The sequence below is a fragment of the Gobius niger genome, assembly GCF_951799975.1.
Source record: "Gobius niger genome assembly, chromosome: 11".
NCBI classification, from domain to species: Eukaryota; Metazoa; Chordata; class Actinopteri; order Gobiiformes; family Gobiidae; genus Gobius; species Gobius niger.
In genome coordinates this window covers 28,578,109-28,605,581 of record NC_136862.1, presented here as the reverse complement: position 1 = coordinate 28,605,581, position 27,473 = coordinate 28,578,109, and the positions used below count along the sequence as shown (strand labels likewise).

General features: G+C 40.1%; 2 protein-coding genes across 2 annotated transcripts; both read left to right on the top strand.

The window, feature by feature from the left end:
* The first annotated feature begins 504 nt into the window (after nucleotides 1-504).
* ripply1 (ripply transcriptional repressor 1) lies at nucleotides 505-4,974 on the top strand. Its single transcript, XM_079566582.1, has 4 exons — nucleotides 505-621; nucleotides 2,895-2,970; nucleotides 3,929-4,002; nucleotides 4,696-4,974. The coding sequence occupies exons 1-4, from the start codon at nucleotides 527-529 to the stop codon at nucleotides 4,886-4,888; spliced, it is 438 nt and encodes a 145-aa protein (XP_079422708.1). The 5' UTR covers nucleotides 505-526; the 3' UTR covers nucleotides 4,889-4,974.
* Nucleotides 4,975-15,115: 10,141 nt separating this feature from the next.
* LOC306970404 (transmembrane gamma-carboxyglutamic acid protein 3-like) lies at nucleotides 15,116-26,882 on the top strand. Its single transcript, XM_079566382.1, has 4 exons — nucleotides 15,116-15,246; nucleotides 22,159-22,215; nucleotides 24,527-24,687; nucleotides 25,924-26,882. The coding sequence occupies exons 2-4, from the start codon at nucleotides 22,200-22,202 to the stop codon at nucleotides 26,455-26,457; spliced, it is 711 nt and encodes a 236-aa protein (XP_079422508.1). The 5' UTR covers nucleotides 15,116-15,246; nucleotides 22,159-22,199; the 3' UTR covers nucleotides 26,458-26,882.
* The last annotated feature ends 591 nt before the right edge of the window (nucleotides 26,883-27,473 follow it).

The following is a 27,473-nucleotide window of genomic DNA, read 5'->3' as shown; positions in this document are numbered from 1 at the left end:
AGGTTAAATATATGTGGTCATTTCCCTGTATGATACTCATTTGATGATTGACGTTCCAATAGTCAAATGTCTCCTCGCATGTCAATCTTTTATAAACGGGTATCATCTAAAAACCACGCGCCTTGTTTTATCTGTTTGATATCAGAAAGATATTCAGTTAATTTTCCAATCTTCCATTAGCCCTGCGTGTAAATTCCTCGAGTTCGCCCAAGTTTCTGACAATGATCGATGAGTCTGTCGTTGCTCATCATTTGTCACCAGAGGGGGGCTGTTTTGCCTCTTAAATGCGATCATTTGGCCGTGGCACCCCCCTCCCAGCCAGGATGAACAAACAGCAGCAGCCGGGCCAGCCCCCCTCCCTCCTCGGCTCGCGGCTTTATAAACCCCCGGGACCACCGCTCCGACCACCACCAGACACGGCTCTCACCTCTGCGGACATCTGCGACCTCGTGCTCCTCCAGGATTGTCTTTTTTCGCTCGGGTCGTGTTTGTTTTTCGGCGTTCAGCGCGAAGGCACACGGGGAAGATGAGCTCGGCGTGCCTGGTTGTGAAGCCTTCCTTCGGTGTTGCTCCGTGGTCGCGGCCGGTGATAATGAACGGACGCACGGATACGACCGCCAGGTATGCGCCGCCGGCCCGAAAGACTCACTGGTTACTTTGAAATCACGGTAATCTTCACTTTTAACGCGCGGACCGTCAAGTACTGGTGAAGGCGTGTGGACAGTTGCTATGGCGACGCTGTGCAGTTTCGAGATTAGATTTTTTGACGTTAACCCCTTAACTCCCACCTGAACCGAGCACTTTTTCCTCCAGCTTTACCCCAATCTAGAAGCTTCTGGGGGGAAAAGGTGTGAAAATAGCAACAAAACGGAAATAAGGATGAAAATGTGAAAAAAGTGAGAAAAAACTGACGAAAAAGTGACAAAAAATGGATGAAAATTTGACAAAAAAGTGAGAAAAATTTGACGAAAAATTGAGAAAAAATGGATGAAAATTTGACAAAAAAGTGAGAAAAATTTGACGAAAAATTGAGACAAAATGGACAAAAAAGCGATACGAATTTGACGGGAAAATGTGAATGATTTGACAAAAAAGTGACAAAAAAAAACCGTTTTTTTTTTTTACGTAAAAGTGACAAAAAAGTCACGAAAATTTGACAAACATGAGATGACTGCCCAACAAAAAAGTGATGAAAAAAAATCTGATAATGTGAGGAAAAAGATCAATTTAGTTTTGTAGGTCTTAGCTTTCAAATGAGGTGTTACACTGGCCTACGGGATTTGGGTAAAGCTGGAGAAAATTTTCTCGGTTCAGGCGGGAGTCAAGAGGTTAGCTAGCATTTCAATTTCACCTTTTTATTTGATATTCCGATTTAAAAATATATATTGTTTTACATTCTAGAAGCCCTCAGAACAAGATCATTCAGCCATTGTATTATTGTTTGTTTGTTTGTTTGTTTGTTTGTTTTTTTCAACTTGATTTTATTTTTATTTACTTATTTTACGAAATATGGGGCTAATTATATCGTTTTGGTCTAGATTGACAGTTTGGGAACCCCAATCCCCATATCTAAAACACCCACACAAAAAAGCTCACTTTACTGAGATTTCTGGGATTCTGTCTCCATAAAAATTAACCAAGTAGATTATAGAGTGTTAGACAAGGCTACTGTTATCTTTTACATAGCACTACAATGTATTAGATATACACCAGTAATGACGCAACTTGTTTCCTGGCTCTTTTTTCTACATTTGTGTAGTGTTTTTAACTAAAGAAATCAAAATTCTAGTTCCTACTATCATGGCAGATTTCCATGGAAACGTTAACTTGATAACATTCCATCCAACTCTCTGGAGCTCAACAGTTCAGGCTCCCTTGGTGCCGGAAATGAAAATGTATATTGTGATTTCTGATTATGTTCCCTAATGGGAGCATGTACAACATAAATAATATTGGCCCAAGCACTGAACCCTGTGGCACCCCGTAGCACACTTTGGAACACGGTGAAGACTGTTGGTTTACATGAACAAATTGGTACCTAGCAGATAAGTAAGATTTAAACCAAGAGAGGCACAAAAGTCTATCTTTTCTTGAAACCACTGCTTGTTATCAACTGATGAAAAGAAATCAGAAGAATCACATCCAAACCTCTTGTCTCCCAAACAGACTGTTCTGGCCTAAATCCAAATCCTTCGACTACCTGTACAGCGATTATAGATTATAGAGTGTTAGACAAGGCTACTGTTATCTTTTACATAGTACTACAGTGTATCAGATATATACCAGTAATGACGCGACTTGTTTCCTGGCTCTTTTTTCTACATTCGTGTCGTGTTTTTAACTAAAGTTCACTAACAATATATGTTTGCATAGAAATCAAAATTCTACTTCCTACTATCATGGCAGATTTCCATGGCAACGTTGACTTTATAACATTCCAACTCTCTGGAACTCAACAGTTCAGGCTCCCTTGGTGCCGAAAATGAAAATCCCCAAATCTCCATAGACTTCAAAGAAATATTTCTATATATTAAGGGTTGAAAAGTTCTAATCAACTAATCAGCTGTTATGGAGTAACACACAAAACTTTCAAAAACAAAAAGTCATATAATGCTTTACGCCGTATGTTCAAGTATTTGGTATATTCTTTCTGGTAAAATATCCGCACTATGCTCAGTAGTTAGCACATAAATAAACCCTGAATATTTGAAATGCTCAGATTTTCACTTCCACCTACATTGCCCGCTTGCTCATGTAGTTAATATTAGCTAATGCAATGTTTTTACACCAATTTTTACCCATCTCAAGCTTTTTCTCAGATGCTTTATGTGATATATCTTTTGTAAAAGCATATTTTAATAGGAAACGTTTCCCATTTGTCATTTTTCTTGCAGTCAGATGCCTCTGTGGAGACCGTGGTTATCCGGCAGCAGCGATTCAATCAGATGCCAGAGGAGCAGACAAGCCTGTGTAAGTGTCACCGCATTCATATTAACCACACAGAGTTTACCGTTCTCTCTCTGGTAATGGACTCTCGAAATAGCTGTTGTAGGAGTAGGGAGAGAGAGAGAGGCCTTATTTAAACAGTTAGTGTCTTGATGCGTTGCTAATTAAGGCGGCGCAGGAAAGCCCCTATGTTGTTCCAGGAGGCCGGGTCATGAGGAACTCGTCAGTGGTTGCGATTCTGTTAAAGTAAAGTGTCAGCTTCAAGCACTTTAGCACCATCTTATCAGTTAGTTCCTACGTAAATAGTCAATGTCTTATCTAGCACTGGAAATAAAGCATAGACTGCGTTTTAGAAGCACAAAAGTTGTTTGTTTGGATTGAAATGTTGTAGGTGCCTTATTCAAATACAAGAAGGCGACTAGGCGGTGGTGTTGTACCCATACTTGGCCATATGGCGCCTCCTTAAGTCAATATTACACGTTTATTAGCGTATTAGTGTATTTATTTATAAGTGTACCAGTTTGTAATAGTGTCTTTTTTTTCTTTCTTTCTTTCTTAATTGTAGAAAACAAATGACTAGTAATTGCAAATACAATGAGATATATTTTTTACAAAACAGTACAGCAGTGTTAAGCTCCAAATGAGGTTATTGTGGAGCAAGCAGCATTGCCAAAGGAAACACCTCTGGAGACTTCTTCACACAGCCAGTTAGCGCCTGAGTGAGAGGGAACTTCCCGCTGTTCCACTGGACAGTAGACACCTCGTGACAGTCCTCACACGGTTAGCGAGGTGCTAACGCAGACCTCTGCTGTGCTAGAGCCGAAACAAATATCCTCCCCATATTATTTTGCAAAGGGGTCGATTTTTGGAGCTTAAAGCCGGTTCAAAAGCGTCTTGAGTCCCAGTGCAAAAATAGCCCGTTGATGTTGAAGTATTAATGCGGCATGCGGTGCACTCACGTCCTGTTTTTTCTGTTCTTCAGCCGTACTCCAGAGCCACGGTGCCGGGCTGCTTCTCCTCCGATGGGAAACCTCAAACTTTCCAGCACCCAGTCAGGTCAGTCTACCCTTCGTGCATTTAATTTTTAAACATACACGAGTCATAAAAGCATTTTGGGGTTTGCAAAAAGGGCCGTGATGGTGCCACAAAACCCAGACTTTTATGTGTAGTTTTTTTGCAATTCCCTTAAAATCAAGAAACGTGGTGAAAGAAAAATATGTCCAAGTGTATCTTTTACAACACTCTCATTGTCTCGTCTTCAATCAATCAATCATTTGTTTTGTATCGCCCAATATCACAACAGGAGCTGCCTCACAGGGCTGCAGAAATATTAAGACAACGAAACAAAACTATGTAATGAAAGGAGGTCATTTACAGTCATCCAGGTCTTCATGGCTTTGACGCTAGAGCTCGTTTCAATAATAAATACAGCTGTGTGTCGTCCGCGTAGCAGTGAAAATTTATATTGTGATTTCTGATTTTGTTTCCTAATGGGAGCATGTACAACATAAATAATATTGGCCCAAGCACTGAACCCTGTGGCACCCCGTAGCACACTTTGGAACACGGTGAAGACTGTTGGTTTACATTAAGAATTTGGTACCTAGCAGAAAAGTAAGATTTAAACTAAAAGAGGCACAAAAGTTTTTATCTTTTGGAGGCCGTCGTTTTTGAAACCACTGCTTGTTATCAATTGATGAAAAGCAATCAGAAGAATTACATCCAAACCCCCTCTTGTCTCCCAAACAGACTGTTCTGGCCTAAATCCAAATCCTTCGACTACCTGTACAGCGACGGAGAGGCGCTGCTCAGAAACTTCCCCGTCCAGGCCACCATCAGTTTTTACGAAGACTCCGACAGCGAAGACGAGGACGACTGGGACGAAGAGTCTGAGGAGGAAGAGTTTGTCAAACAGAGCTCCCGCGTGGCCACACTCAACTGAACTCTACTCAACGAGACCAACAAGCAGGGACGAAAGCAATTTACAGGTGGAGAAACGGGCGGCAGGATTATGTCCATGAACTTCCCGTGTTATGACTTCATGACGTTATGAGCAATTGTACTGTTGCTATTCATTTTTTATTTTTTTTGCTGTTTATTTTCTCACTTTCCAATATGGGGTGGCATAATTGAGCCGTCCCAGCGAAAAAGTTATTTTTCTCCTCTTGAATTTACACCAGTTTACAAATAATCGTGATTGTAGCATAAATAGTGGGTATAATTGAACAAATGTAGATATAGATTTAATTTCAAATTCAACTTATTTTATATACAAGATGAACAGTTGCTGCCTCTTAACCTCTTAACTCCCGCCTGAACCGAGAGGATCTTTTTCCTCAAGTCATCAGATTTTTTTTCCATCATTTTTTTGTCGGGTATTCAACTCATTTTTGTAACATTTTTGTCATTTTTTTTTGTCATTTTTTGTCACATTTTTGTCAATTTTTTTTAATCACATTTTTGTCACATTTGTGTCATTTTTGGTCATTTTTTTGACAATTTTTTGACAATTTTTTGGTGAAATTTTTATCACATTTTTGTAATTCTTTTGTCACATTTTGTCACATTTTTTTGTCATTTTTTGTCACATTTCTGTCATTTTTTTGTCACATTTTTGTCATTTTTTTGTTACATTTTTGTCATTTTTTTGTCAAGTTTTTATCAAATTTTTGTGACATTTTTGTCATTTTTTGTCATTTTTTTGTCATTTTTTGTCAATTTCTTGTGACATTTTTGTGACATTTTTGCCACTTTTTCATCAATTTTTCATCACTTTTTTGTCACATTTCCATCATTGTTTTCGTCTCAGTTTTGTTGCTATTTTCACACCTTTTTTCCAGAAGCTTTTGGACTGGGGTAAAGCCAAACTGGAGAAAATGTGCTCGGTTCAGGTGGGAGTTAAGGGGTTAAGGGGAGCACTCTTTTTTTTTAAACGGGTACTTTAACAATACTTGTTTTATGATACCGATACCTGAATGACTCCTATACACAAATATTTCTTCATCTAGAACCAGAAAACAGAACACATATCTTATTTTTTTTCCACAAAAGACTATTTCTTTTACATTTGCATCATTTATTTGAGCTGAAACAATCAAGTCACTTCCTTTAATGCTGTCCCTGGACCAACAGTGTCAAAACCTGGGTCTAACGACATATTTTTTATTTTTGGTAGCTACTTTTTATTTTTTTGATACCAGCAGTACCTTAACATTTTTTATATACCATACTGGTATCGTTTAACGGTACCCAGCCCAACTCTTAAAATAATCTAATATAGATGTATATGTATTTTTTCATTGTGGACATACTCTTTTTTGTTGAAACGTCATAATATCGCTGTTCTTTCCACATTTTGTAAGAATTGCCTTAAGCTTGTAAATGCTTGTATCTTTCCCATATTGGGACTCAAACTCAGGGAAAACCTCTGTAAATAGAAGGTCCATAACTTATGAATGTACATACGCTGTATAAAGCACATATTTATGTTTTTTTTTTTTTAATACGTTTGTCTCAACACTGGTCAAATGGAAGGTTGTTTTCAAATAAAATAACTTTGCTTTTATAGAAAACCTAGTTTCTGTTCTGTTCTTTGTCATCGTTTGATCAGGGGAGCCATATATTAAAGGCACGCTACGTAACATTACACCCAATAAAGAGAAAAACATACAAGCATTTGTTGTATTACAGATATTTTTATTCTTGAAAAATACCTAGAAGACAAACATGGAGATGTCAACTAAAGGCAGCCAAATCCATTCTTTAAATAACCGAAATGCAATCAAACGGTCATTTTCTGGTCATGAGAAGCATGTTTTGAATTGGCAACAGCATGATCCAAAATGTTACGCAATGTAATGAGTGACTTAGGTCATTTCTTCTACTGCTGAAGAGCTCTAATCTGTACTTCATAAAGGAAAAACATTTTTAAGCGCCATGGACTGAAAAGTGACTGTGTGTCATTCCCACGACTGCCTGCAGAGGGTGCTCCAGGCCACTTTGAACTCCTGACCACCGCCCAGTCTCTCACGTTTAACTCTCTTTTCTTCACAGAGACAGTATTTCCAGAGACTAACTTTTTGAACTATCTGTACTTCTTGGAGTCATTTGATCACACACGACTTCTTACTTACTCAAGATTGCATTCTCTATTGATCATGATTATGCCCTCTTTAAAGGAGGAGTTAAAAGCGCTCTTATCTTAATGCTATCTTCACCTGGAGTGGGAGAAGCAGGGGGGTCGCTCTGGTGATTAACCGAGGAACAGAGGTGATGGAGGACGAAACCCAAAACCACAAACAGCTAAAACAAACAGGAAAATTCCAAGGAGTAAGATTTCAAATGGTCCCAACGGCTTGACCGCACGACTGTGGACAATGCTCAGATGGTCCCATGGTCCTCCGCTGATAAACAACAGGTAACAGTGCTCTACTCTTTGGTAGAAGCAGTAAGTAAAAGTAATAACGTACACATTTTCAAATATACTTAAGGTCGGAGATTCATCATTTGCCAAACTATTAAAGAGTTAAATAAAGAGAGTCAAGGCATGTCAAAGATGAACAACCAAGGCTACTTATATAGCAGAACACACAGATAAATGATCTACAATGTAGATAAGTGAAAGTTAAAGTGTAAAATGTACATACAGGTAAAATGTATGTTCATGTACATTAGGGCTGCTCGATTATTGAAAAAATAATAATCACAATTATTTTGGCCACCGATTATTCAAACGATTATTTGTTTCCTTTTAAAAAAAAAGTCTATCTTTATTTTATTTATTAATCAAAAAACTATGCTGAATATTTTCTGTTTTCTGAACGGTCATAAAAGTACAAATGATTTCATGTATGCCTCGATTGAGGGGAGGTCTCTGTTTCACACCTGCCCCCTGCTGGCCAGCCCGCACACCTGCGCAAGCAAACTGAGCAGTTTATTTTTGAGCCATGGCACATGAAATGCGAAGGGAAAATATTTCCAGCGACGTCAAATAATGCAAGTCTGCTTTGCAAAAAAAAACTCTTTTTTTTTGGTTTTTTCTCCGATTATGCTAATATAATAATCGTTTAGTGCAATAATCAAAATCGTAATCGAATTTCGATTAATTGCACAGCCCTACATACAGGTAAAATGTATGTTCTTACTCACATAGAAGTTTGACTTGCTGTAAGTGACATTTTGGGTGGACCATAACAACATCAACATAGCATAACATGATCCAGGCAGCACACATTGGACTACTATGTTCACAAAGTACACACTTTACAAAACACTCTATGGAGTCAAAAGGGCCTTTGGGTAAAAGTATTCATCCACTTTCAAATGTACTTAATCTCAAAAAGAAGTATGTGACACAGACTGAGGTCACAAAGAGGTCACTGTAAAATATGTTGACTCAAAAAAACAACAACAAGACAACATATTACTTGTACTTTCACTTTGTTACCACCACTGGGCCGTAAACCCTAAGTAACAGTTGCAGTTCGAGTTACTTCTTGTAGTAGTTGTAATAGATGTTACATATTAGTATGTTTGACAGCTTTCATTTGGACTCTTAAGGGAATCCTGGCTGGCCTGAGATCAGAGGAACTGGAATTAGGCTGCTGCTAACCACCGTGAAAAACATATTATAAAAAATATATTTTATTCACTCTAACACGCTGTGGTTTTGGTTGCGTGAAGGAGATCTTATTTTAATCATGTTTCAAAATGTTCCTTCACCTGCATTACCAAATGGCTCCAATAGGTGGTGCTAAATTATAATGGCAAACAAGCTCAAGAAAGGCATAACAACATTATTTGGATTTGGATTTGTAGAAGAAACAAAAACACACATAAAAAAAGTAAATGTTGACTGGTTAAAAGCGAAAAAATATAGAGTTTGATGCATTTCTGTTCTACAACTTTGATTATGTCATAACTGAAGTTCACAAAATCAACAAACATTTTCTGCAGTGATTGGGTTCACATAATAATCTTATTTAATGGCAGCATTATGTTAAAAGTACAAAAGAAAGAACGTCATTCACCACATTTTAGCTTTTATTTCGTTTCACAAGTTTCAAAGGATTATAAATAGTCCCGCCGTAAACATTGGTGATCTTAATCAGTAGGCGTCTCTCAGCAAATTAGCTCTCAGATAAGAGTTTTCTGGCTGGCTGCTTAAAAAATTTACTTAAACTGAGCCAGTCTTTTGAACAGATCACAGCACAACCCTGTTCGCTCTGCTGCAGGAAAGCAACAGTCGAACGGGCCCTGTCCTGATCATTGTTGAGCCAAAAACACAACAGCCTAAAACATTCTTTACATTCTTCTGTGGTTTTCCTTTCCGAAACTCTGTTGTCTGTGTATTGCCCTGATGGTGAAAAAGTGCGTGTCTGTGAATTTCCGGAGGTGTGTGGGAATAATGAGACGGTCCTCTGGGAGAAACCCTGAGGTCACTTAGGGTCACCGCTCTTCCTGGAGTCAGTTTACACACACAGCACATCTCACGATCATCACCCACAGAAGCCCCAGACATGAGACTGTCTTTATGTGGCAACACAAGTATACATGGGTTTCAATTTCAAATGAGGATCAATGAATTAAAACCAAAACGTTTTATCTTTAGACTGGTGAATCCGCTTTAAAATGGTGTCCTTAAAGTGCATCTGACAGGGTTTAATCCTTTTGTAGTTATTGAGTTAGAAGGATAACATCTGTAGTAAGTAATAATCATTTTATTTCAGGGAAGCAGCAATTTGACGAAAAGTTGGGAGGAAAAGTTAGTTTTATTAACACTTTAAAGCAGTACTAAGTAACGTGTTTACCTTAATAAATCCTATCCGTAGTCCCTGTGGGGGTAATACAAGTGTTTATGGGATGATTGGAGGGTCTTTCATCTCCCCCTGGTGTCTCTAACCAGAAAACCATGTTTGCAACTTGACTGCCACCGGTCCGGAGAAAGCAATACACAATAATAGAATCACGAAGAAGAAGCTAACATGCTAACGGGCAAAGCTAACTGCGGGCTAACGTCACTTTAAACAGTATTTACAGCCAGGTTTGAGTGAAAAAAAATATTTCCATTGTATAATTGGATGCACAATATCCCTCTCTCCCTTCACCTTTCCTGTCAGCGTAGTATTTACTCTCCAAGACAATTAATAAGTTAAAAAACTGTAACTTGCTACTACACCTGCAGTTGCGCTTATGGCCTCTAGGGGGAAGAGTTACTTAGTACTGCTTTAAAGTTAAAGGTTCATTATGCAACTTTTTATGAAAAATAAAAGTTGATATTCGTGTGTATTTGACCTTTCAGTGACCCAGCGGCTGCTTGGGTGGTTACTTTGGTGGTTACCTTTATTTACCATCCCCGTGGCCCCTAAGCCACTCAATAGTTATGTTATAGTTATGTTAATAGCTATACATTCCATTGAGGAAACCTAGAAAACCCCTAAAAATTATGAAATAAAATTGATACTTAAGCATCATAGGGGCCACTGGGATGGAAAGTAAAGGCGCTAAGCTAATCACCCACACAGACACTTTTTTTTTTTTTTTTTTACATCAAAAGTTGCATAGTGCACCTTTAATGACATAGAGAGAAGAAAAATACCAGAGAATATGTTGAGTGATAATGTCATTGCTCTACTTCTGGGTCCAACGGAACTTTAGCCCTATTCAGTATGATGTGATTTAGCTGATTTTAACCTTTTAGAGCCGACGACAAGACTCTTTTTAAACATCTGATCACAAAGAAATATTATATTTACTCTGGATTTCCTAGTAATGCTTTTCTGGCATTAATCATAAATGCTTTTCCCCAAACATAATGAAGGCTTGTTTAAAATATAAAGACATTTTCATTTCACCTGGAGAAATGGTGAGATCTATTGTTTGAATTAGGTGTAAAGCAGTTTTGGGCCTTTTATCTGTTATTTCAGCAGGAGATTGTGTCATTGCGTTTTTGCTGTGTTTATCTATGGAACTGTCAACAGCTTGGGCCCGGTGGTAGATCATTTCTGTGTGTGATGTGTGAGCACATTTTCTCCAGTTTGGCTTTGCCCAAATCTAAAAGCTTCTTGAAAATAAGCACCAAAATAGAAATGAAAACGAGATTTAAACTAACAAAAAAGTTACAAAAAACGTCATAGAACAACAGAAAACAATTGTCAATAAAGCAGGAAAAAAAATGGTCAAAAAGCAGAAAAAACTCGTCAAAAAAGCAGAAAAAAATGGTCAAAAAAAGCAGGAAAAAATTGTCAAAAAAGCAACTAAAACCCAACAAAAAGCTTGAAAAATGCAACAAAAATGTGACATAAATAGAGCAAAGAAAGTGTCACAGTGAAAACGATGCAGTCTCGCTTACAGATGAGGCATTAAGGCCTATAGACTGAACTCTCCAGTCAAGAAGCTTTCAGATTTGGGGAAAGCTGAACATTAAAGCGGGAGCTAAGAGGTTAACAAATGTATAGGTTGTTTTCACGTGACATCACAAGATTCTAAAAAGCCTATTGGTTGTTTTCAGGTTCTAGAATGTGATGATGCCATCGGACCCACCGGGGGCAGGAGTCAGTTTTTCCTATAAACAGCATTACACTTTCACAAGTCGTATCTAAAAAGAAAATGTATGAATTACAAAAATGATTATTAATATCAGTCACTGGGTCCATGATCTCTCTGTACAAGACCAACAATGTCCTTAAAACTAAATATTTCTACCTCTATATAATATTATAAGCCTTTAGAACGCCGTGATGTCACCTGAACCCAGCAATAGTTTAAAACTGAGGTGGAGGGCAACTGAAAATTCCATGGCGGTAACTATGGCAACTGTCAAAATGCAGATCTATAGTCTTAATTTCACTTTAGTCCGTGTGCAAATTCACATGAAACAAAAGTTGAAAGTCATCTCTTCCAGCACCTACACTATGGTCTAATTATTTCCTCATAAAGGCGTAAAGTGGTGACAACATTCAAAAACATTCCTGTCAGTGTCCAATAAGGAAGTGAAATAACAAAAACAAAAGTCTAATTGTGTTAACTATTAGCAAAGATTGTGTCTAATGTGTCACTATTCACTTTAGGAAGCAGGGGAAAAACTTCATTCACAAAGACAAAGCAGATGCCACTGGGGTGACTTCATGAATATGGCGTTACACTCATCACTGTGAGGTTAACAGCTGTCGTTGTGTGCTCTTAACTAAAATAACTCCAGTGTGTGATCCCTCGGGCTCAGGGCTGACAATATGGCATCTAAAATTAAATGACAGTAACATTAGCATTCATTCACTGCTTTAATCATTGGTGGCAAGTATTGGGAAATATACTGTGTGCCTGGACATTCAAGCGCTGTAAGTAACAAAATATTTCTTGGAGTCACCATTGCTTAAAACCTTAGTTGGAAAGAATAACATATTAAGTATATAAAAGGAAACATAGCCAAAGCTGAGCGGCAATACATTAAGTAAAATTCTCTCTAAATAACTCTGCATTAAGCTACTCATGTTATAGGAACTTTCACTACTGATCTCACACATAAAAAATCTGAAAAACACATATAACAGATACAGACGGCATCTCGTCATAGAAGGGGGCGTGGCTTCGCTGAGGGGGAAAATAGAATCTTTAGAGAAACACAATTATCCACTCTTTTTAACCATTTTCTGGTGGAATATCAACTTATTTATCACATACAAATAAAGTCAAGTGTAAATTGGGCCCATATGGATATTTTCTCACAGCAGATTGTTCAGTAGAAGTGAAAAAACGGCAGTTGTAGCAAGCGCTAGCAAACCGTTAGCATTAGCCTGATGCTAACATGTAGCATGAAGTTAGCATTCGCCGTTATTTATGTATTTATGGGCTTTTGAACCACTTTGCTCCTCTCCATGTCTTTGTATCTTTATTTAGTAGAAACTATATTCATAATTCAGCGTTTGTTAAAGTAGTTTTTGTAAAATTTGAGAAAGTTTTGATTTTTCTCCAAATTGTTTTCCCCCTTAACTGTTTTTAAACATGACCATATATGGACGATTCCAGAGATGCCGTCTGTATCTATAAGAGTTTTACAATATAGATGGTTATACTATTTTTCAGGTTTTGTAAAAAGCTGGCAGAAAAGTATTGTCAGCATAGGAAATGTAGGAAAAAAGAGAAAGTCGCTACAATATGAATACTTTTTATAAATGCTGAGATATTATCTGGAACAGCAAATCTAAAAGCTTAGTGGAAAAAAGTGTCCAAACAAAAGAGCAATGGGAAGAAAATGTCCAACAACTGAATACAAGGTAAAGAAAAAGATCAATTTTGATGAGTTTTGTAGGTCTTCGCTTTCAAATGAGGCATTAACACTGGCCTATAGGCTGTGACCTAGCTGCAATGGAGAAAATGCACTCGGTTAAGGGTTAAGGAATTACAAAAGTGATGTAAAGAGAGTGCAAAGGTAAATTGTGAGATAATATGAAATAACCCAGTGCAATTACTTTGACAGACTTACTTCAAAACAATGTGCCTCCTTCTATCTAATCTTTGAACAGGACTAACAGCTATTGCTGGGTTTCAGGTGACATCACAGCGTTCTAAAGGCCTATACTATTATATAGAGGAAAAAATATAGTGTTTTTGAGGAAATTTTTGGTCTTGTACGGAGAGATCATGGACCCAGTGACTGATATTAATGATGATTTTGTTTAATTCATATATTCACTTTTTAGCTACGACTTATGAAAATGTAATGTTGTTGATAGGAAAAACTGGCTCCTGCCCCCCGCCGGGTCCGATGACATCATCATATTCTAGAACCTGCAACCCAGCAATACAAGAATTAACTACAAACTGCTCAGTTTTGACAATCTAATTTTATACAATAATCTAAGAACTATATTCAAAATCACCAATAACGCAGCTCCACCACCACTGAAGAACTTTGTCAGACTTTGTTCTGAGCAAAATACAAGAACTACTTGAACCACTGCAAATAAAAACTGTGTCATACCAAAAAGATTGTTGGCCTTTGCACAATGTGCCTTCTCGTTTCGCTCCATTAAACAGTGGAACGAACGTCCAGACCGTCTGAAACTGTCTGTGGATTTTAATAGTTTTACTCGAAATTTGAAAATGTACATTTTAGATCATCAGCATTAATGAATGTACTGTAAACTATAGAGATTGTTTAGTTGTTGTTTTTTTGTGTGTGTACACTTTTAGGAAAAGCAAAGAACATATCTTATACAGTGATTTTATTGTAGATTGGATTTATAGATTGTAATTGTAATGTTTTATGTTCACACCTGTCCAGGGACTGCGGATGCAAAACAGCTGCTGAGCTAAATCTGGTACAAACCATCTCCTCTTGTAAAGACTAATGGTTCTGTACATTGTCCCTGTTTCAATAAATAATGATAAGAATAAGCATAGACTTCGGGAAATTCCACAGTTACCATGGAGATCTACCATCTTTGCAGCTGTTAGCATGCATTTCCATTGATTAACATTAGCTAAAAACAGTATAAAAAAGTGAAGTAAAACAGCTGTGGAACAACTCCATTAGCTGCTGAGTTACTGCTGGTAAATACATCGAACACACTGTGTTGCCCAAGTGTTTTAATGTGAGCAATAACTCCCGTATTTTAACTTTTAAAATCTCCATTAGTTTACAATTGCTGCTAATATCATAATGCTTAGCGATATGACGGCAACAGTCTTCTTTATAAAATAGCTTTTTCAACTTTTCAAGTTGGGTTATCTCAGTAAACATTTTTATCAATAGCATTAGCATTACAAAAATTGGCTAATTTAAACGAGAACAAAAATATGGTCGCTGTATATGTGTTTTTTGTTTGACGATTTTATGATAGTTCGCGCTAGGAGTTGTGGGAAACTGAGTTTGCGAGCACCAAGGTGTGGCTTCGCGGAGTTTCCAAGCGCTTCTTCGGTCCATTTTACAAGCGCATTCTTGCCTGTCTGTCTCGATCATCCGCGGCCAAATTCGCGTTGTACCCCGACTAAACCACCCCAGCTCTCCCACTACGCCCCGGCAGAATCCCCCTCTTCTCCGACTTTCCGACTTTTCCTCCTTTTTCCCCCCACTTTGTTGATGTTTTCTTTCTTATTTTGACTAATTTTCTTTGCCCGTTATCATCTCTCGATTCCGCCCACTCTTGCATTCCAGCGCTGTGATTGGCCGCTGGCGGGGAATCCTCCTCTCCGATTGGTCCGAACCCAGGTCAATCACAGTCTCCACAGTGACTCATGTGAGAGTTCCCTCTGTAGAGTCGGCGATGGAAGGGATACGATGTTTGCACGAACGGAATGAAGGTAAGGCACATTTTAACCTATATACTTACATTTAACTAGTTGCCAAGGGTATTTAAGCCGTAACGAGTCGTTATAGTAGCAGTCTAATCGGTAGTTAGTTTCGCAAAGCTCTCCGTCTGGTCATGCTTCTAAAAATGACACAAACTATGAATTTTTCATATCTCCCTAAAAATGGGAGCTCGTCCCAGAGTCCCTTTGTGAAAATTAACACAGAAGAGCGGGTTTGTGTTGATCTGGACTGTTACATGATGTAATATGTTGATAAGTATTGCATAAAAACAGTATCTTCGCATTTTCCCGACATGCTACTTGTGGAGTAGCGGACATTTTTTTTCATGATCGCTTTCCCCCCGTTAGTGTTGTTCTGGTTTCCGTTTCCCCAAATCCCCATCTGTTGTATTTGCGTCGTTTGTATCGGTGCTTCGGTCAGGTTTTGAGTTGGTCCACATTTAGGCAGCTCCCATGTCCCATCCATCCGTCCCTGTTGCCATGGAGACCGGCCCAGCCCGCGATCCGTGCTCATCCCTTGTCTCGCCCCCCCCCTTTCCTCGTCTTTATTTATAGAGTAGCCACTAACCACTGTATAGCCAGGGCCCTCAATCTTCTTCAGTCCCGGTGGTTTAGACTGGTTTTGGATCTCCTAAGTCCTGGTTTAGTCGTGAAGCGATGTCTTCCTTCCTGGGTCTGACCTCATTTTGGCCCTGGTTTTTAATTTTCTTCAGTCCAAGTGCTGTCTTGCTCTTGACTTCCTGGTTTCGGTCCTAGGTTATCCTTGGTTAAAGCAGTACTAAGTAACGTGTTTACCTTAATAAATCCTCCCCGTAGTCCCTGTGGGGGTAATACAAGTGTTTATGGGACGATTGGAGGGTCTTTCATCTCCTCCTGGTGTCTCTGGCCAGAAAGCCATGTTTGCAACTTGACTGCCCCCGGTGCGGAGAAAGCAATACACACTAATGAAATCACGAAGAAGAAGCTAACGGGCTAACGGGCAAAGCTAACTGCGGGCTAACGTCACTTTAAACAGTATTTACAGCCAAGTTTGAGTGAAAAAAAACATTTCCATTGTATAATTGGATGCACAGTAACCCTCTCTGCCTTCTCCTTTCCTTTCAGTGTAGTATTTACTCTCCAAGACAATTAATAACTTAAAAATCGTAACTTGCTACTACACCTGCAGTTGCGCTTATGGCCTCTAGGGGGAAGAGTTACTTAGTGCTGCTTTAACACATGCTTCAGACCCTGTGTTAGTCCTGGTTTATACGCCTTCTAGATACAGTATATCATGTTTACGTTGTTATGTTTACACTTTTGGACCTTGACCTTTTTTTTATCCACTTCCTGTAGCCACACTATTTTTGTTTGTTTGTTTTTCTGTCTAACATTAGCTTGTTTCAATGTTCAGACCCAAGTTGCATTTTCGTCCTGGTTTGTTTTCCGTAGCTCTCCTTTTAAACCGGCTTTGGTAGTGATTTTAGGCCCACTGTAGTCCTGGTTTAGACCTCTTGTCGTCCTGTTTTTATAATTGTTTAGTCAAAGCGGAGACACTGTGGCGGTCCATGTTTGTGAGTGACCTCCTTTCTTCTCATGTCTTTATTTATAGTCGCCTACATTCGACCGCCTTTGGGCCAGATCGGGGCCGGCTGCTCTCAGAACCTTCCCGAGAAATGTTGCACGGAGACACAGGGTCACGCATTAATCAGAGCCAGTACTTCCCTCCGGGGAAAATCCGGTCAGATTTCCAAACAATGATGGAGCTTGTGAACTATAACGATTCTTGCAGTACTTTGATAGGTTATTGTTACTGCAGTGTTAGGTGATGCAATATTCGTATCACAAGAGGCCACAGTTTGCAGAATCACTATAACCAAGTATTCTCTTACTAGGTAGAGGCAGGGCGAAGAGGCAGTGGAAGCGATTGTGCCGGAGCCTCAATCGGAATCAACGTTCGAAACAATCCCTCCACAGTGACATCTAGTGGCAAAGTCTCGCTACAACCGCATTTACAGTGTTTCAGGATTCAACCATGTTATTGATGCGAAACCACATTCTGTGTTATTGCTCTTACAGGGGTACTAGAAAAATTAATAAATGAAGCAACTGCCATAAATGTTATTAATTATTCCTCTAACTCAATGATTCTCTTGCTATTAGCATGAACAATTATTTAAACATAAAGCTTATGGGCCTCTAGGTCAGAGTGACTAAATTTGACATTTCGCGATCTGTCAGAGCCGTGACTCGTGACAGGCAGCGTTTACAAGCGAAGCAACTTCACCAACTACGCCGTCTGAGCACGCACACGAATGGCACGAAAACACTCCAAAAACATGGAGAAAGGTTTGCAAAGCCCTGTGGTTCGACCAAGGTTCGACACAGACGCCCCCTAGTGAAGTGTTTGGAAACAATCGCATTTCATGAAACACTTTGGCCTGAGTCACGCGACAGGCAAATTTTCAATAGTGTTTCGCAGCATTGTTTGGAAAATATGCGCATCGGGACTTCGAAACAGTGCTGAATCGCTGGTTCAAGATGGCCACCCCAAGCACTAGCCAGCTGTTGTTTGTAGCATTAGCTGCTTGCAGACGCCGGTACACAGCCATTTCTGCGATTCGGCCATTTTGCTATTGATTATAATGACCAGGGGAAGATAATAGTGTCCGGAAACCAACATGAGCTCCATCTATGGCGTCATGCCTCGGACAGCTGTCAGCTCCGAGTATTGTTGGCGCCTGTAGCTTTGCCTCCAATAAACATAAGAAAATCCCTTGTGCTGTTGGAACATTTGTTCCAAGCGCAGAAGTCTGAGGTTGTGAATGATGGCTTTTGTGACTTATGAAAACAATGGATCTCATAAAAATATTGTTTTAAATACTTGAAGAAACGTTGAAGGAATAAGCTGTATCAAATGTCAAAGTTATGTTACTGTATGTGAGATACTGACATGTTCTTATTCGGAAAGCTCCTGATGGGGAAAGCAGCAGCTGTATGTGTTACTATTAAATGCATGAGTCGGCCTGTTAACTATTGAATATGGAGTAGGAACACACGAGCGTCCTTACTTCAGCCTACTCCTTTTGAGCTTCCATTACTGTGTAATGATGTAAATTCTAAAAGAAAATCAGAATGTAAGCAGCTCAAACAAAGTAAACTAAAAACTAAACTTAAATACAGTGTTTTCAAAGGTCTTGAATATTTTTGCACTAGAACCTATTGTGATCGAACAATCTGGCTTTGAGGAATGTTTGCTTGTCTGCAAAATCATATTTGAAAAAAGAAAAAAGAAATAGAACTTGCTTTTCTTTTTCAGCGCATTAAATGTGTCGGATCGAAACAAAATCGTAACCTTCATAACCTTTATGCTGCATCTCCGTCCTGACTCCAGTCAAAATCATGATAACAAATGTCAAGTTCGATATGTTGAGGCTGGAAAATATCACGATAGACAACATCATCGACTCTGAAGATACTAGATAGATAAATACAGACGGCATCTCTGGAATCGCCCATATATGGTCATGTTTGAAAACAGTTAAGGGGGAAAACAATTTGGAGAAAAATCTAAACTTTCTCCAATTATTCAAAAACTACTTTGACAAATGCTCAATTATGAATATATTGTTCTACTAAATAAAGATGCAAAGACATGGGGAGGAGCAAAGTGGTTCCACAGCCCATAAATACATAAATAACGGAGAATGCTAACCTGATGCTACATGTTAGCATCGGGCTAATGCTAACGGTTAGCTAGCGCTAGCTACAACTGCCGTTTTTTCACTTCTACTGAACAATCTGCTGTGAGAAAATATCCATATGGGCCCGATTTAGGCTTCAATTTACTTGTATGTGATAAATAAGTTCATATTCCACCATAAAATGGCTAAAAAGAGTGGACAATTGTGTTTCCCAGAAGATTCTATTTTCCCCCTCGGGGGAAGCCACGCCCCCTTCTATGACGAGATGCCGTCTGTATCTGTGACAAGTTATTCAGAGTGTTGTTGATTTCTGGAATTTTATTTTTTTATTCATGCAGTCCTTATATTTGAAGAGTTTAGTGGCGCTAGCCTAGCGTATCTCTACGGTAACAGCAATATGGTAATTCACATGATGCAAGGTCAGTTGTATTTCAAAAATTCAACACAGACATTTATATCTGTAGTCTGGCATTATAAGTGATTTGCCGCTGGTGCACTGTGGAGTGGGCCAGACTGCTTTTAATGCAGGCTACTTCTTACCATAGACATGCGTGAGCCTAGCACTAGCCTAGCGCCACTAAACTCTTCAAATAAAAGGACTGCATGAATTTAAAAACGACATATATCTTCCGCTAGCATTAGCTACAACTTCCGTTTTTTCACTTCTACTGAACAATCTGCTGTGAGAAAATATCCATATGGGCCCGATTTACACTCGACTTTACTTATGTGTGATAAATAAGTTGATATTCCACCAGAAAATGGCAAAAAAAAAGGAAAATTGTGTTTCTCTAAAGATTCTATTTTCCCCCTCGGTGAAGCCACGCCCCCTTCTATGACGCGATGCCGTCTGTATCTATACTGTCAGGCATAAAGATGACAGGAAGCTTTGTGCTAAAAGTACATAATCATATCCTAAAATACCACACAAGCTGCAATAAACATGAGCTGTAATGTAACTCAGTTTGCTTCAGTAGAATATCAAGGTTTTCTGAAAAAAATAGGGGGAAAATGCTAATGTATCGGATTTATCGAATGAAAGCTTTATTCCCTCCACTTTTTATGATGTTTTTAGCTATTGTTTGTCTATGGACGATCTGTTCTCGTACTTTACCCACAAACATAGCGGGAATCCACGGTAACAGTAAATGTATAGCTGATACACTAACACATTTGTGAGTCCCGTATGAAACGAGGGCACTGTATCACACCTGCTGCGTCGTCTCTGTGTCTCCGAATGGCGGTGTGTCCTTGAACGCAACATCAACCCACTTCTGCTCATTGAAAGTAGGCCACCCCGCTCCTCCGCTCCGAGACTGGGCCAGCGCTGACAATGACCACGCCTCCCACAGCACCACACGCACCTACAGCAATACTGGCAACGTCTTCTTCTCCTGAGCCTCAAATAAAGGCACTGACTTGTAGCAGCAGAATTGTCACAGGCCTGAGGACTACATAGACCATGATCCTTTGCTCCTCAGTTTGGAACGAGATCCTCTGCATTTGACCCACGCTTCAACCAATGGAATAGGTTACTCACATCAACCGGAAAATGTGCAAATGTTGACCCATCAGTGTCCACCATGTTGTCCATCAGCTCCGCCCACCACTAGAGAGCTATTATTTGACTTAGGACCTCAGAGGAGTCCATGGAAAGTCGTATGTAAACAAAACAGCTGATACTACAGCAGCTAGCTAATAACATGCTACCGTTACTTGAACGTTTCTCCACAAACATGTTTTATATTGAAGGCTATGACCAAAAGCAACCTTCACTTTGCTGGTGCATTGGTTTTGTTGAAGTTTTATCTTTAACTGCGCTCCTCCACTCTTCACCTCGCATGCGAACTCGGAGCTATCTGGACGCCTCCGAGTTTACAAGCTGTAATCACCAGTTCAAGCGGCGTTCCAAGTAGAGCCCTCCAAAAAAACCTTCAATAAACAATTCAATTCGATTTTTTTTCCCCCTCCATATAAAACAAAATAACTACTGACTGTAGATATATAGGCCATCATATATATAGGCCATCACTATAAAAAACAACAGAAACGGAAACGCAAACATTTTTAAATCTCAAATTAATAAAAACAATTAAAAAAAATAGATTTACTGAAAATATGGATTTATGCACCAGCTCAATTTTTAATTCAAATCAGTTTTTTGCCCAGCCCTAGTTCCAAGGCATTTTTCCCTCGTTACCAGTTGCCTTGAATGCACCATTAGTTTATTGCTTATTTCTCAGTAATTCCTGGGCCAATTCACATGACACAAAACACAATGTTCAAAGTCGTCTCTTCCAGCACATATGAACGACGGTCTCATCATTTCATCACAAAGGTGTCCAAAAGCCACAATATTCAAAAACGTGTGTCATGTTGGAACTTTAAAGTGATAGTCTGTAAGTCTGTACAAATGTAATAGACTCTGTTTAACTGAGCGCCTGGGCCTGCAATTTAACTGGACGCAAATAATATTCCTGTTAAAGTTCTTCCCCTTGCCGATTTCAGCAACTAATCAGAATCCCCGGTGCCGTCACGTTGACCAATGAGACGAGCTTTCCGGTGAACCGGCCCGTCAGGTCCAATCAGGATGGGGAGGGGGAGGGAGCATCAATGTTTATTTCTGAAAGTTTGCAAACTAGGAGTGGCTCTCTGGTCCGATCAGGAGGAACGTGATGGTTTACTTTCACGTTTCACTCTCTCCTCACGTTGCAATCTTACAGGCTATCACTTTAACACATTCAGTGGTGCCTCCCATAGTCTACTTTTTCTTAACAAAAGATGCAGGATACATATGAAAAATACTTCGATAAGAACCGTTTGAAGATGAACTCGTGACAAAGAGTTTTTTGGTTTCGAGTCCATAACCCGCGTCTCAAAGGGCCGTGTTGCAGAAGTTAGGATTGCGAAAGATCGGGTGTTGGCGGAATATTACAATAGTTTGCCGTAAACGACATTACAGCAGCGCAGATGTGAAACTGTAAACCGCTGAAGTGAGGATGAATCCGATTTAGAGGCACTCCGTGGATCAGGTTGTGAAATTTAATTGAATAGTCTGGTGTTGCCAATGGAAACGCAGGATATATATATATATACAGTACATATATTGACTGCTTATTTCTTTTCGAGCGTTTGTAGTGGAGAGAGTCGGTAGAGTTGTAGTTAGTTATTACACCGCGATGCTTTGACTGTACTCCTGACTCGTGTGTTTGTGTCTCAGGTCTCAGCTCTGGACAGTGAGTGGTGACGGAGCAGAGGAGCATGGCGGCTGCGGCAGGTGAGAAAACTCTCCACGTTTGTCCAGTCGAAGGGTTTGTCCTTAGCTGTTGTCTGTGAAGGTCAGAGTCTGTGTCTGTGACCTCTGCGATGCACAGTCTGTGATCTGGTTTGACTTTAGTGCAGGGTGTCCAAGGTGTGGGTCATGGGCCAAACCATAAAACAAGCCACATAAAGCCACATAAAACAAGTTCGTTCTTATTAATGGTCTCACAAAGTAATTTTAGAGCACAGACTTAAAGAGGGGGTATTATGCTTTTTTCAATCCCATAGCACCAGTCTATATCACACTATAATGATGACCAAACCTTCTGCTGGTCTGTAAATGCAGTAAATTAGAATAACTGCCTTGTATAAAATGTCTCTCTCAAAATGGCTGTAGTGAATGTCTTGAAATAGGCCTCTGTCTCTTTAAGAACCTCTGAGCCTTTCAGACACGCCCCCTCCACACGCTGTCTGTGGCATCAGTGGGGAGGGGGTTCTGCTGAGGAGCAGTGGTTGGTTACTCGGCTGGTGACGAAAGCTCGGAGGCGTCTCCAGGAGGTGGGGGCGTTCCTAGGAGGACTCAGGCAAACCTATCCCTAAAATGGCCGCCATCAGAGTTTTTACAGATTGCTCAGAAATACGTGAATGTGCCAAGGCAACACTTCAGGCATGTTTTTAATGAGGGAGCTTGAAAAAGTCGATTTTGCATAATACCCCCCCTTTAATATATAAAGTCCACAAAAACAACTTAGCGACCGCTTGTGTGCCTTGAAGTCCGCCTTTGAGTGTTTATGTTTTATTTACAATATTTACAATAATTGTACTTATTATACGGCTCTTCACAACGTAAGTAGAAGCTCCGTTGATTTGAATGGGATTTCCCAACGTTCTACCGGTCATTATTTTCTGATAAAGGACCTCTGAAAAAAATAATGACGCTGCCAATGGCAACGGAGTTCGTGCTTTCATATCACTCCGCGCGTACGTAGTAGCGACACTATCTCTGTCCCCGTCACTGCGAGAGAAGTCGGGGGAATTGCTCGTGAAGTTAGCGTGAGTCTTGCTTTCAACTTACCCAGAGATTCACCACCATTCCTCCAACTGCACCTTCAACTAAGTAGCTAGGCTAGCTACTAGCCTTGCTGATCTAGCCTAGCCAAACGTTGCTGAGCAACGCGCAAACTTTTTCGAACTATTTGTCGCGGAAGTCATTAAATAAACCTTTCGACCTTCATAAAAGTGTACGAAGTTCATGTTGTGTGTTCAGTTGGCAAATGGACGTATAATAAGCGGGAAAATGTATAGAACGCTGGTCATTATCGGGAAAATAAGCACCTTCAGGACGAAACCGGTTCGCCCTGTCGGTGCTTATTTTCCCGATAATGACCAGCGTTCTATACATTATCCCTTACATAATACATATTGTACATATCAGACATTTCATTTAGATTTTTATGAGGCATCGAGAGTTAGACAATTAAAATAAAGTTTCACCAAAGAAAGAAAAAGGTATGCAAAACATAATCTGTAAAGACAACAGTAGTTTCCGTTCACAAGTAGAGAGTGTCTCTCTCTGTCACTCAAAACTACTTTTATCTGGGTCACTGAGTCCTTCAGCCAATGAGAAAGCACTATTCTAAGGCCCGCCTCTATTATTTTATTGAAAAACAATTTTTATTCTTCATGTTTAGCATTTCAAAGTTTATCTATTTTTTATTGTTTATCTTTATGTTGGAATGAAAATAATATGTTATGAAATATTGTCAAATCTGATTCCATACTAAATTAGCTCCTGTTGCCTGTAACACTTAAAGCCAATTTTACTTCATAAGATGCAAGATGCTCAGGCTCGTACCCAGGGCTGCAACACAATGACATCATTATTGTCTTTCAGCTCTGGGCGTAAGACTAAAGGTCTTGCGTTGTTTGATCAGGCCTGCAGCATAACTGCCTCTTGTCAACATGTTGTCTCCGAGACTAGATGTTTTAGTGTGTTTCGAGTCATTCTCTAGAAGCGTGGAGGTCAGAGCTGTAAATGAGCACAAATGTTGACGGCCTGTAAGTTGTTGATGGTTTGAAAAAGGTCAAATCCTTCGGTTTTAGTTTTCTTTCAGTATCGGCTGTGCTCGTCTGCATTGAGGTGCTATTTTTGGACGTAGCATGTTGAGTTCAATCAGTGGAGACTTATAGCTTTACATAATGTGCAGGAGTAAAAGAGGTGTTTAGAGGATGTTTCCTGAAGAAGCCTGTAGCGCCACCTGCTGCTGTAGCAAAGCCACACTCCCTTCACCACATCGTGACGGTAACGGCTCTCCCTCTGTGCACAGCGTTCCTGGGCGGCCGGGACGCTCACTCCATCCTGAAGCGCTTCCCTCGGGCCAATGCCTTCCTGGAGGAGCTGCGTCAGGGAAACCTGGAGCGCGAGTGTGTGGAGGAGAGCTGCAGCTTCGAGGAGGCCCACGAGGTCTTTGAGAACAAGGAGAAAACGGTGAGTGGCTGAGAGGGGAACGGCGTTATTTCACTGATGTGGAGCGTCAGCACCACCTCGGACAGAAACACACTGTAAGCAAGTTACAGCACCAAAGAAGAAAGAAAATATTTGATTTCTTTGACTGATTAGAGTTGTTGTTTTGTACAGGGAGTAGAATGGTTCATGGGATCAACATTTCTGCTGAAATAGCAAAAAAGCCGTCTCTTTTTGGTGATTAATGATCCGGCTCATTGTAAAGAGCCGATAATCCCATCACTCACCTCAGTTAATCCTAGTATATTATCCCTGTAGGTTAGAAATGCATGTGAGTCGTGTATTAATTCCAGCTTTTCAATCCAATCCAGCTTTATTTATGTTGCACTGAAAAACAACACAGCGTCTCTGGAATTGCCCATATATGGTCATGTTTGAAGCAGATTAGGGGGAAAACAAAGAGGAGAAAACTACTCCAAAACTACTTTAGCAAATGCTGAATTATGAAAATAGTTTTCTGCTAAATTTAATTTAATTTATTTATTTATTTATCAAGACAGTATACAATTACATAATGGTCGTAATGCTTGTACCAGACTGTAGCTTTTTCAAACTCATTTCCATCTCTAGTCCTAGGGGACAAAAGCAGAATTACAAAGTGAAATATATACAGTGCAAATAATCACATGCAAATAAGACATGGAGAGGAGTAAAGTGGTTCAACAGCCCATATTGACATGAATAATGGACAATGCTAACATGATGCTACGTGCTAGCTATAACACTAACATGGCGCGATGCCGACTGTATCCATGCACCGAGAATTGAATCTTGACTTCAAATTTTTTTATTTTTTTATTTATCAGGGACGATACAATCAACATAGTTACAATTAATATTTGCAGCTGATGCGATGCATGAAGAGCTTGTAGCTAGTGCTAACTCGCAGCTCATGTCCCTGGTTGGGCCTTTCTACACAGTTTACAATAATAAAATACATAAATACAACATTTGTATAAAACTTTGTCAGTCACACTCATACACACTGTATGCACTCACACCTACGTTCACACATACTCAGTGCTATTTACAAATGGGTACAGCTTTGTTTTTAGCCAGGACTTAACCCTAGAAGTGAACATTTTAAACTCAGATATGGTTTTAAATAAATTACGTCCAATGACAAAACCCTAAGAAACAATGTAAAGCTCATTTGAAACCGACTCCAGACCCTGAGAATGAAAGTGTGTCTTGTTCCAGATGGAGTTCTGGAAGACGCGCAGCCTGTACACGGTGAACAGCGGCGAGCGCTCTGAACGCGCCGACACCGTGTACATGGTGGTGCCTCTGCTGGGCGTGGCTCTGCTCATCATCATCGGCCTGTTCCTGCTCTGGAGGTGCCAGCTCCAGAAGGCCACGCGCCGCCGCCCGGCTTACCCCCACAACCGCTACCTGACGTCGGGGCGCTCCTCGCGCAGCCTGCCCCGCATCCTGGTGCACCGCGACCACCTGCACGAGCCCGACCCCGCCCCTGCGCCGCCCAGGCCCGGGAACAGCAGCAGCGCCGCCACCGAGAGCGGCCACAACCAGCGGACTTCTTTCGCCCGCCAGTCCGGCAGCCGGCTGTACGTCCAGGACGCCTCCGTTTCCGTGGCGTCGCGTCTCTCCGGAGCCACGCCCCCTCCGTCGTACGAGGAAGTGACGGGGCACGTGGAGAGCAGCGGCGAGGAGAACTCCGCCCCGTCCTACAACGACCCGCCGCCCAAATACGAGGAGATTGTCAAAGAGAAATGATGCGCGCGGTCATAAATGTGCCACGAATCGTCTTTGTAGTATTAATCTTACCGTGTCCTTTGGGGAATGTATCGTCAGAACTCCACACAGAAAGGCCCCCCCCCGTCCTGGCCCAGGAGTCAAACCTGGGACCTTGTTGCTGTGCCACTTAGCCACTGTGCCTGGAGCTTGGTTATTGTAGAGGTAAAGTGAACAGTTTCTGTGGCGAAGCTAGCATCGTATTTGGCAGCGTCGTGGTCCGCAAAAGCGCAGGAATGCTTGGTAGTAAGTCTTTTGTTTTGCCACGATTCCAGTTTGAAAGCTACAGAAGAGGGTTTTTGTGTCATGGGATTGTGAAGTTTAAATGTCTGGATTTTTTCATGCTTTTAATTTTTTTGAACACTGAAAAAGTTCTGTTTTTCATTTTCTGTCACACATTTTCCAGGTGTTTTAGATACCAAAGGAATTGTATTTAATTTAACCTCTTAACTCCCACCTGAACCGAGCACATTTTCTCCAGCTTTGCCCCAGTCCAAAAGCTTCTGGAAAAAAAGGTGTGAAAATAGCAACAAAACTGAGACGAAAACAAGGATGAAAATGTGAAAAAAGTGAGAAAAAATTGACGAAAAAGTGACAAAAAATTTACAAAAAATGTACAAAAAAATTACAAAAATTTGACAAAAAAATGTGAATAATTTGAACAAAAAAGTGACCAAAAAATGGACTAAAAAAATAAATAAAAAATTGACGAAAAAGTGACAAAAAAGTCAGGAAAATTTGACAAAAATGAGATGACTGCCCAACAAAAAAAGTGATGAAAAAATATCTGATGATGTGAGGAAAAAGATCAATTTAGTTTTGTAGGTCTTTCAAATGAGGCGTTACACTGGCCTACAGGATTTGGGTAAAGCTGAACTGGAGAAAATGCTCTCGGTTCAGGCGGGAGTTAAGAGGTTAAAACTCAAAATCCAGTGACAGATCAAATTCAAACATGTTTTTCCAGTATTTGAAAAAAAAAAAAAATCAATGCATAAAAT

Coding starts and splice junctions, on each gene's coding strand:
- ripply1 (XM_079566582.1), top strand. CDS start 527: ATGAGCTCGGCGTGCCTGGTTGTGAAGCCTTCCTTCGGTGTTGCTCCG. Junction 622..2,894: donor CGCACGGATACGACCGCCAG/GTATGCGCCGCC, acceptor TTTTTCTTGCAG/TCAGATGCCTCTGTGGAGAC. Junction 4,003..4,695: donor ACTTTCCAGCACCCAGTCAG/GTCAGTCTACCC, acceptor TCTCCCAAACAG/ACTGTTCTGGCCTAAATCCA.
- LOC306970404 (XM_079566382.1), top strand. Junction 24,688..25,923: donor TTGAGAACAAGGAGAAAACG/GTGAGTGGCTGA, acceptor GTCTTGTTCCAG/ATGGAGTTCTGGAAGACGCG.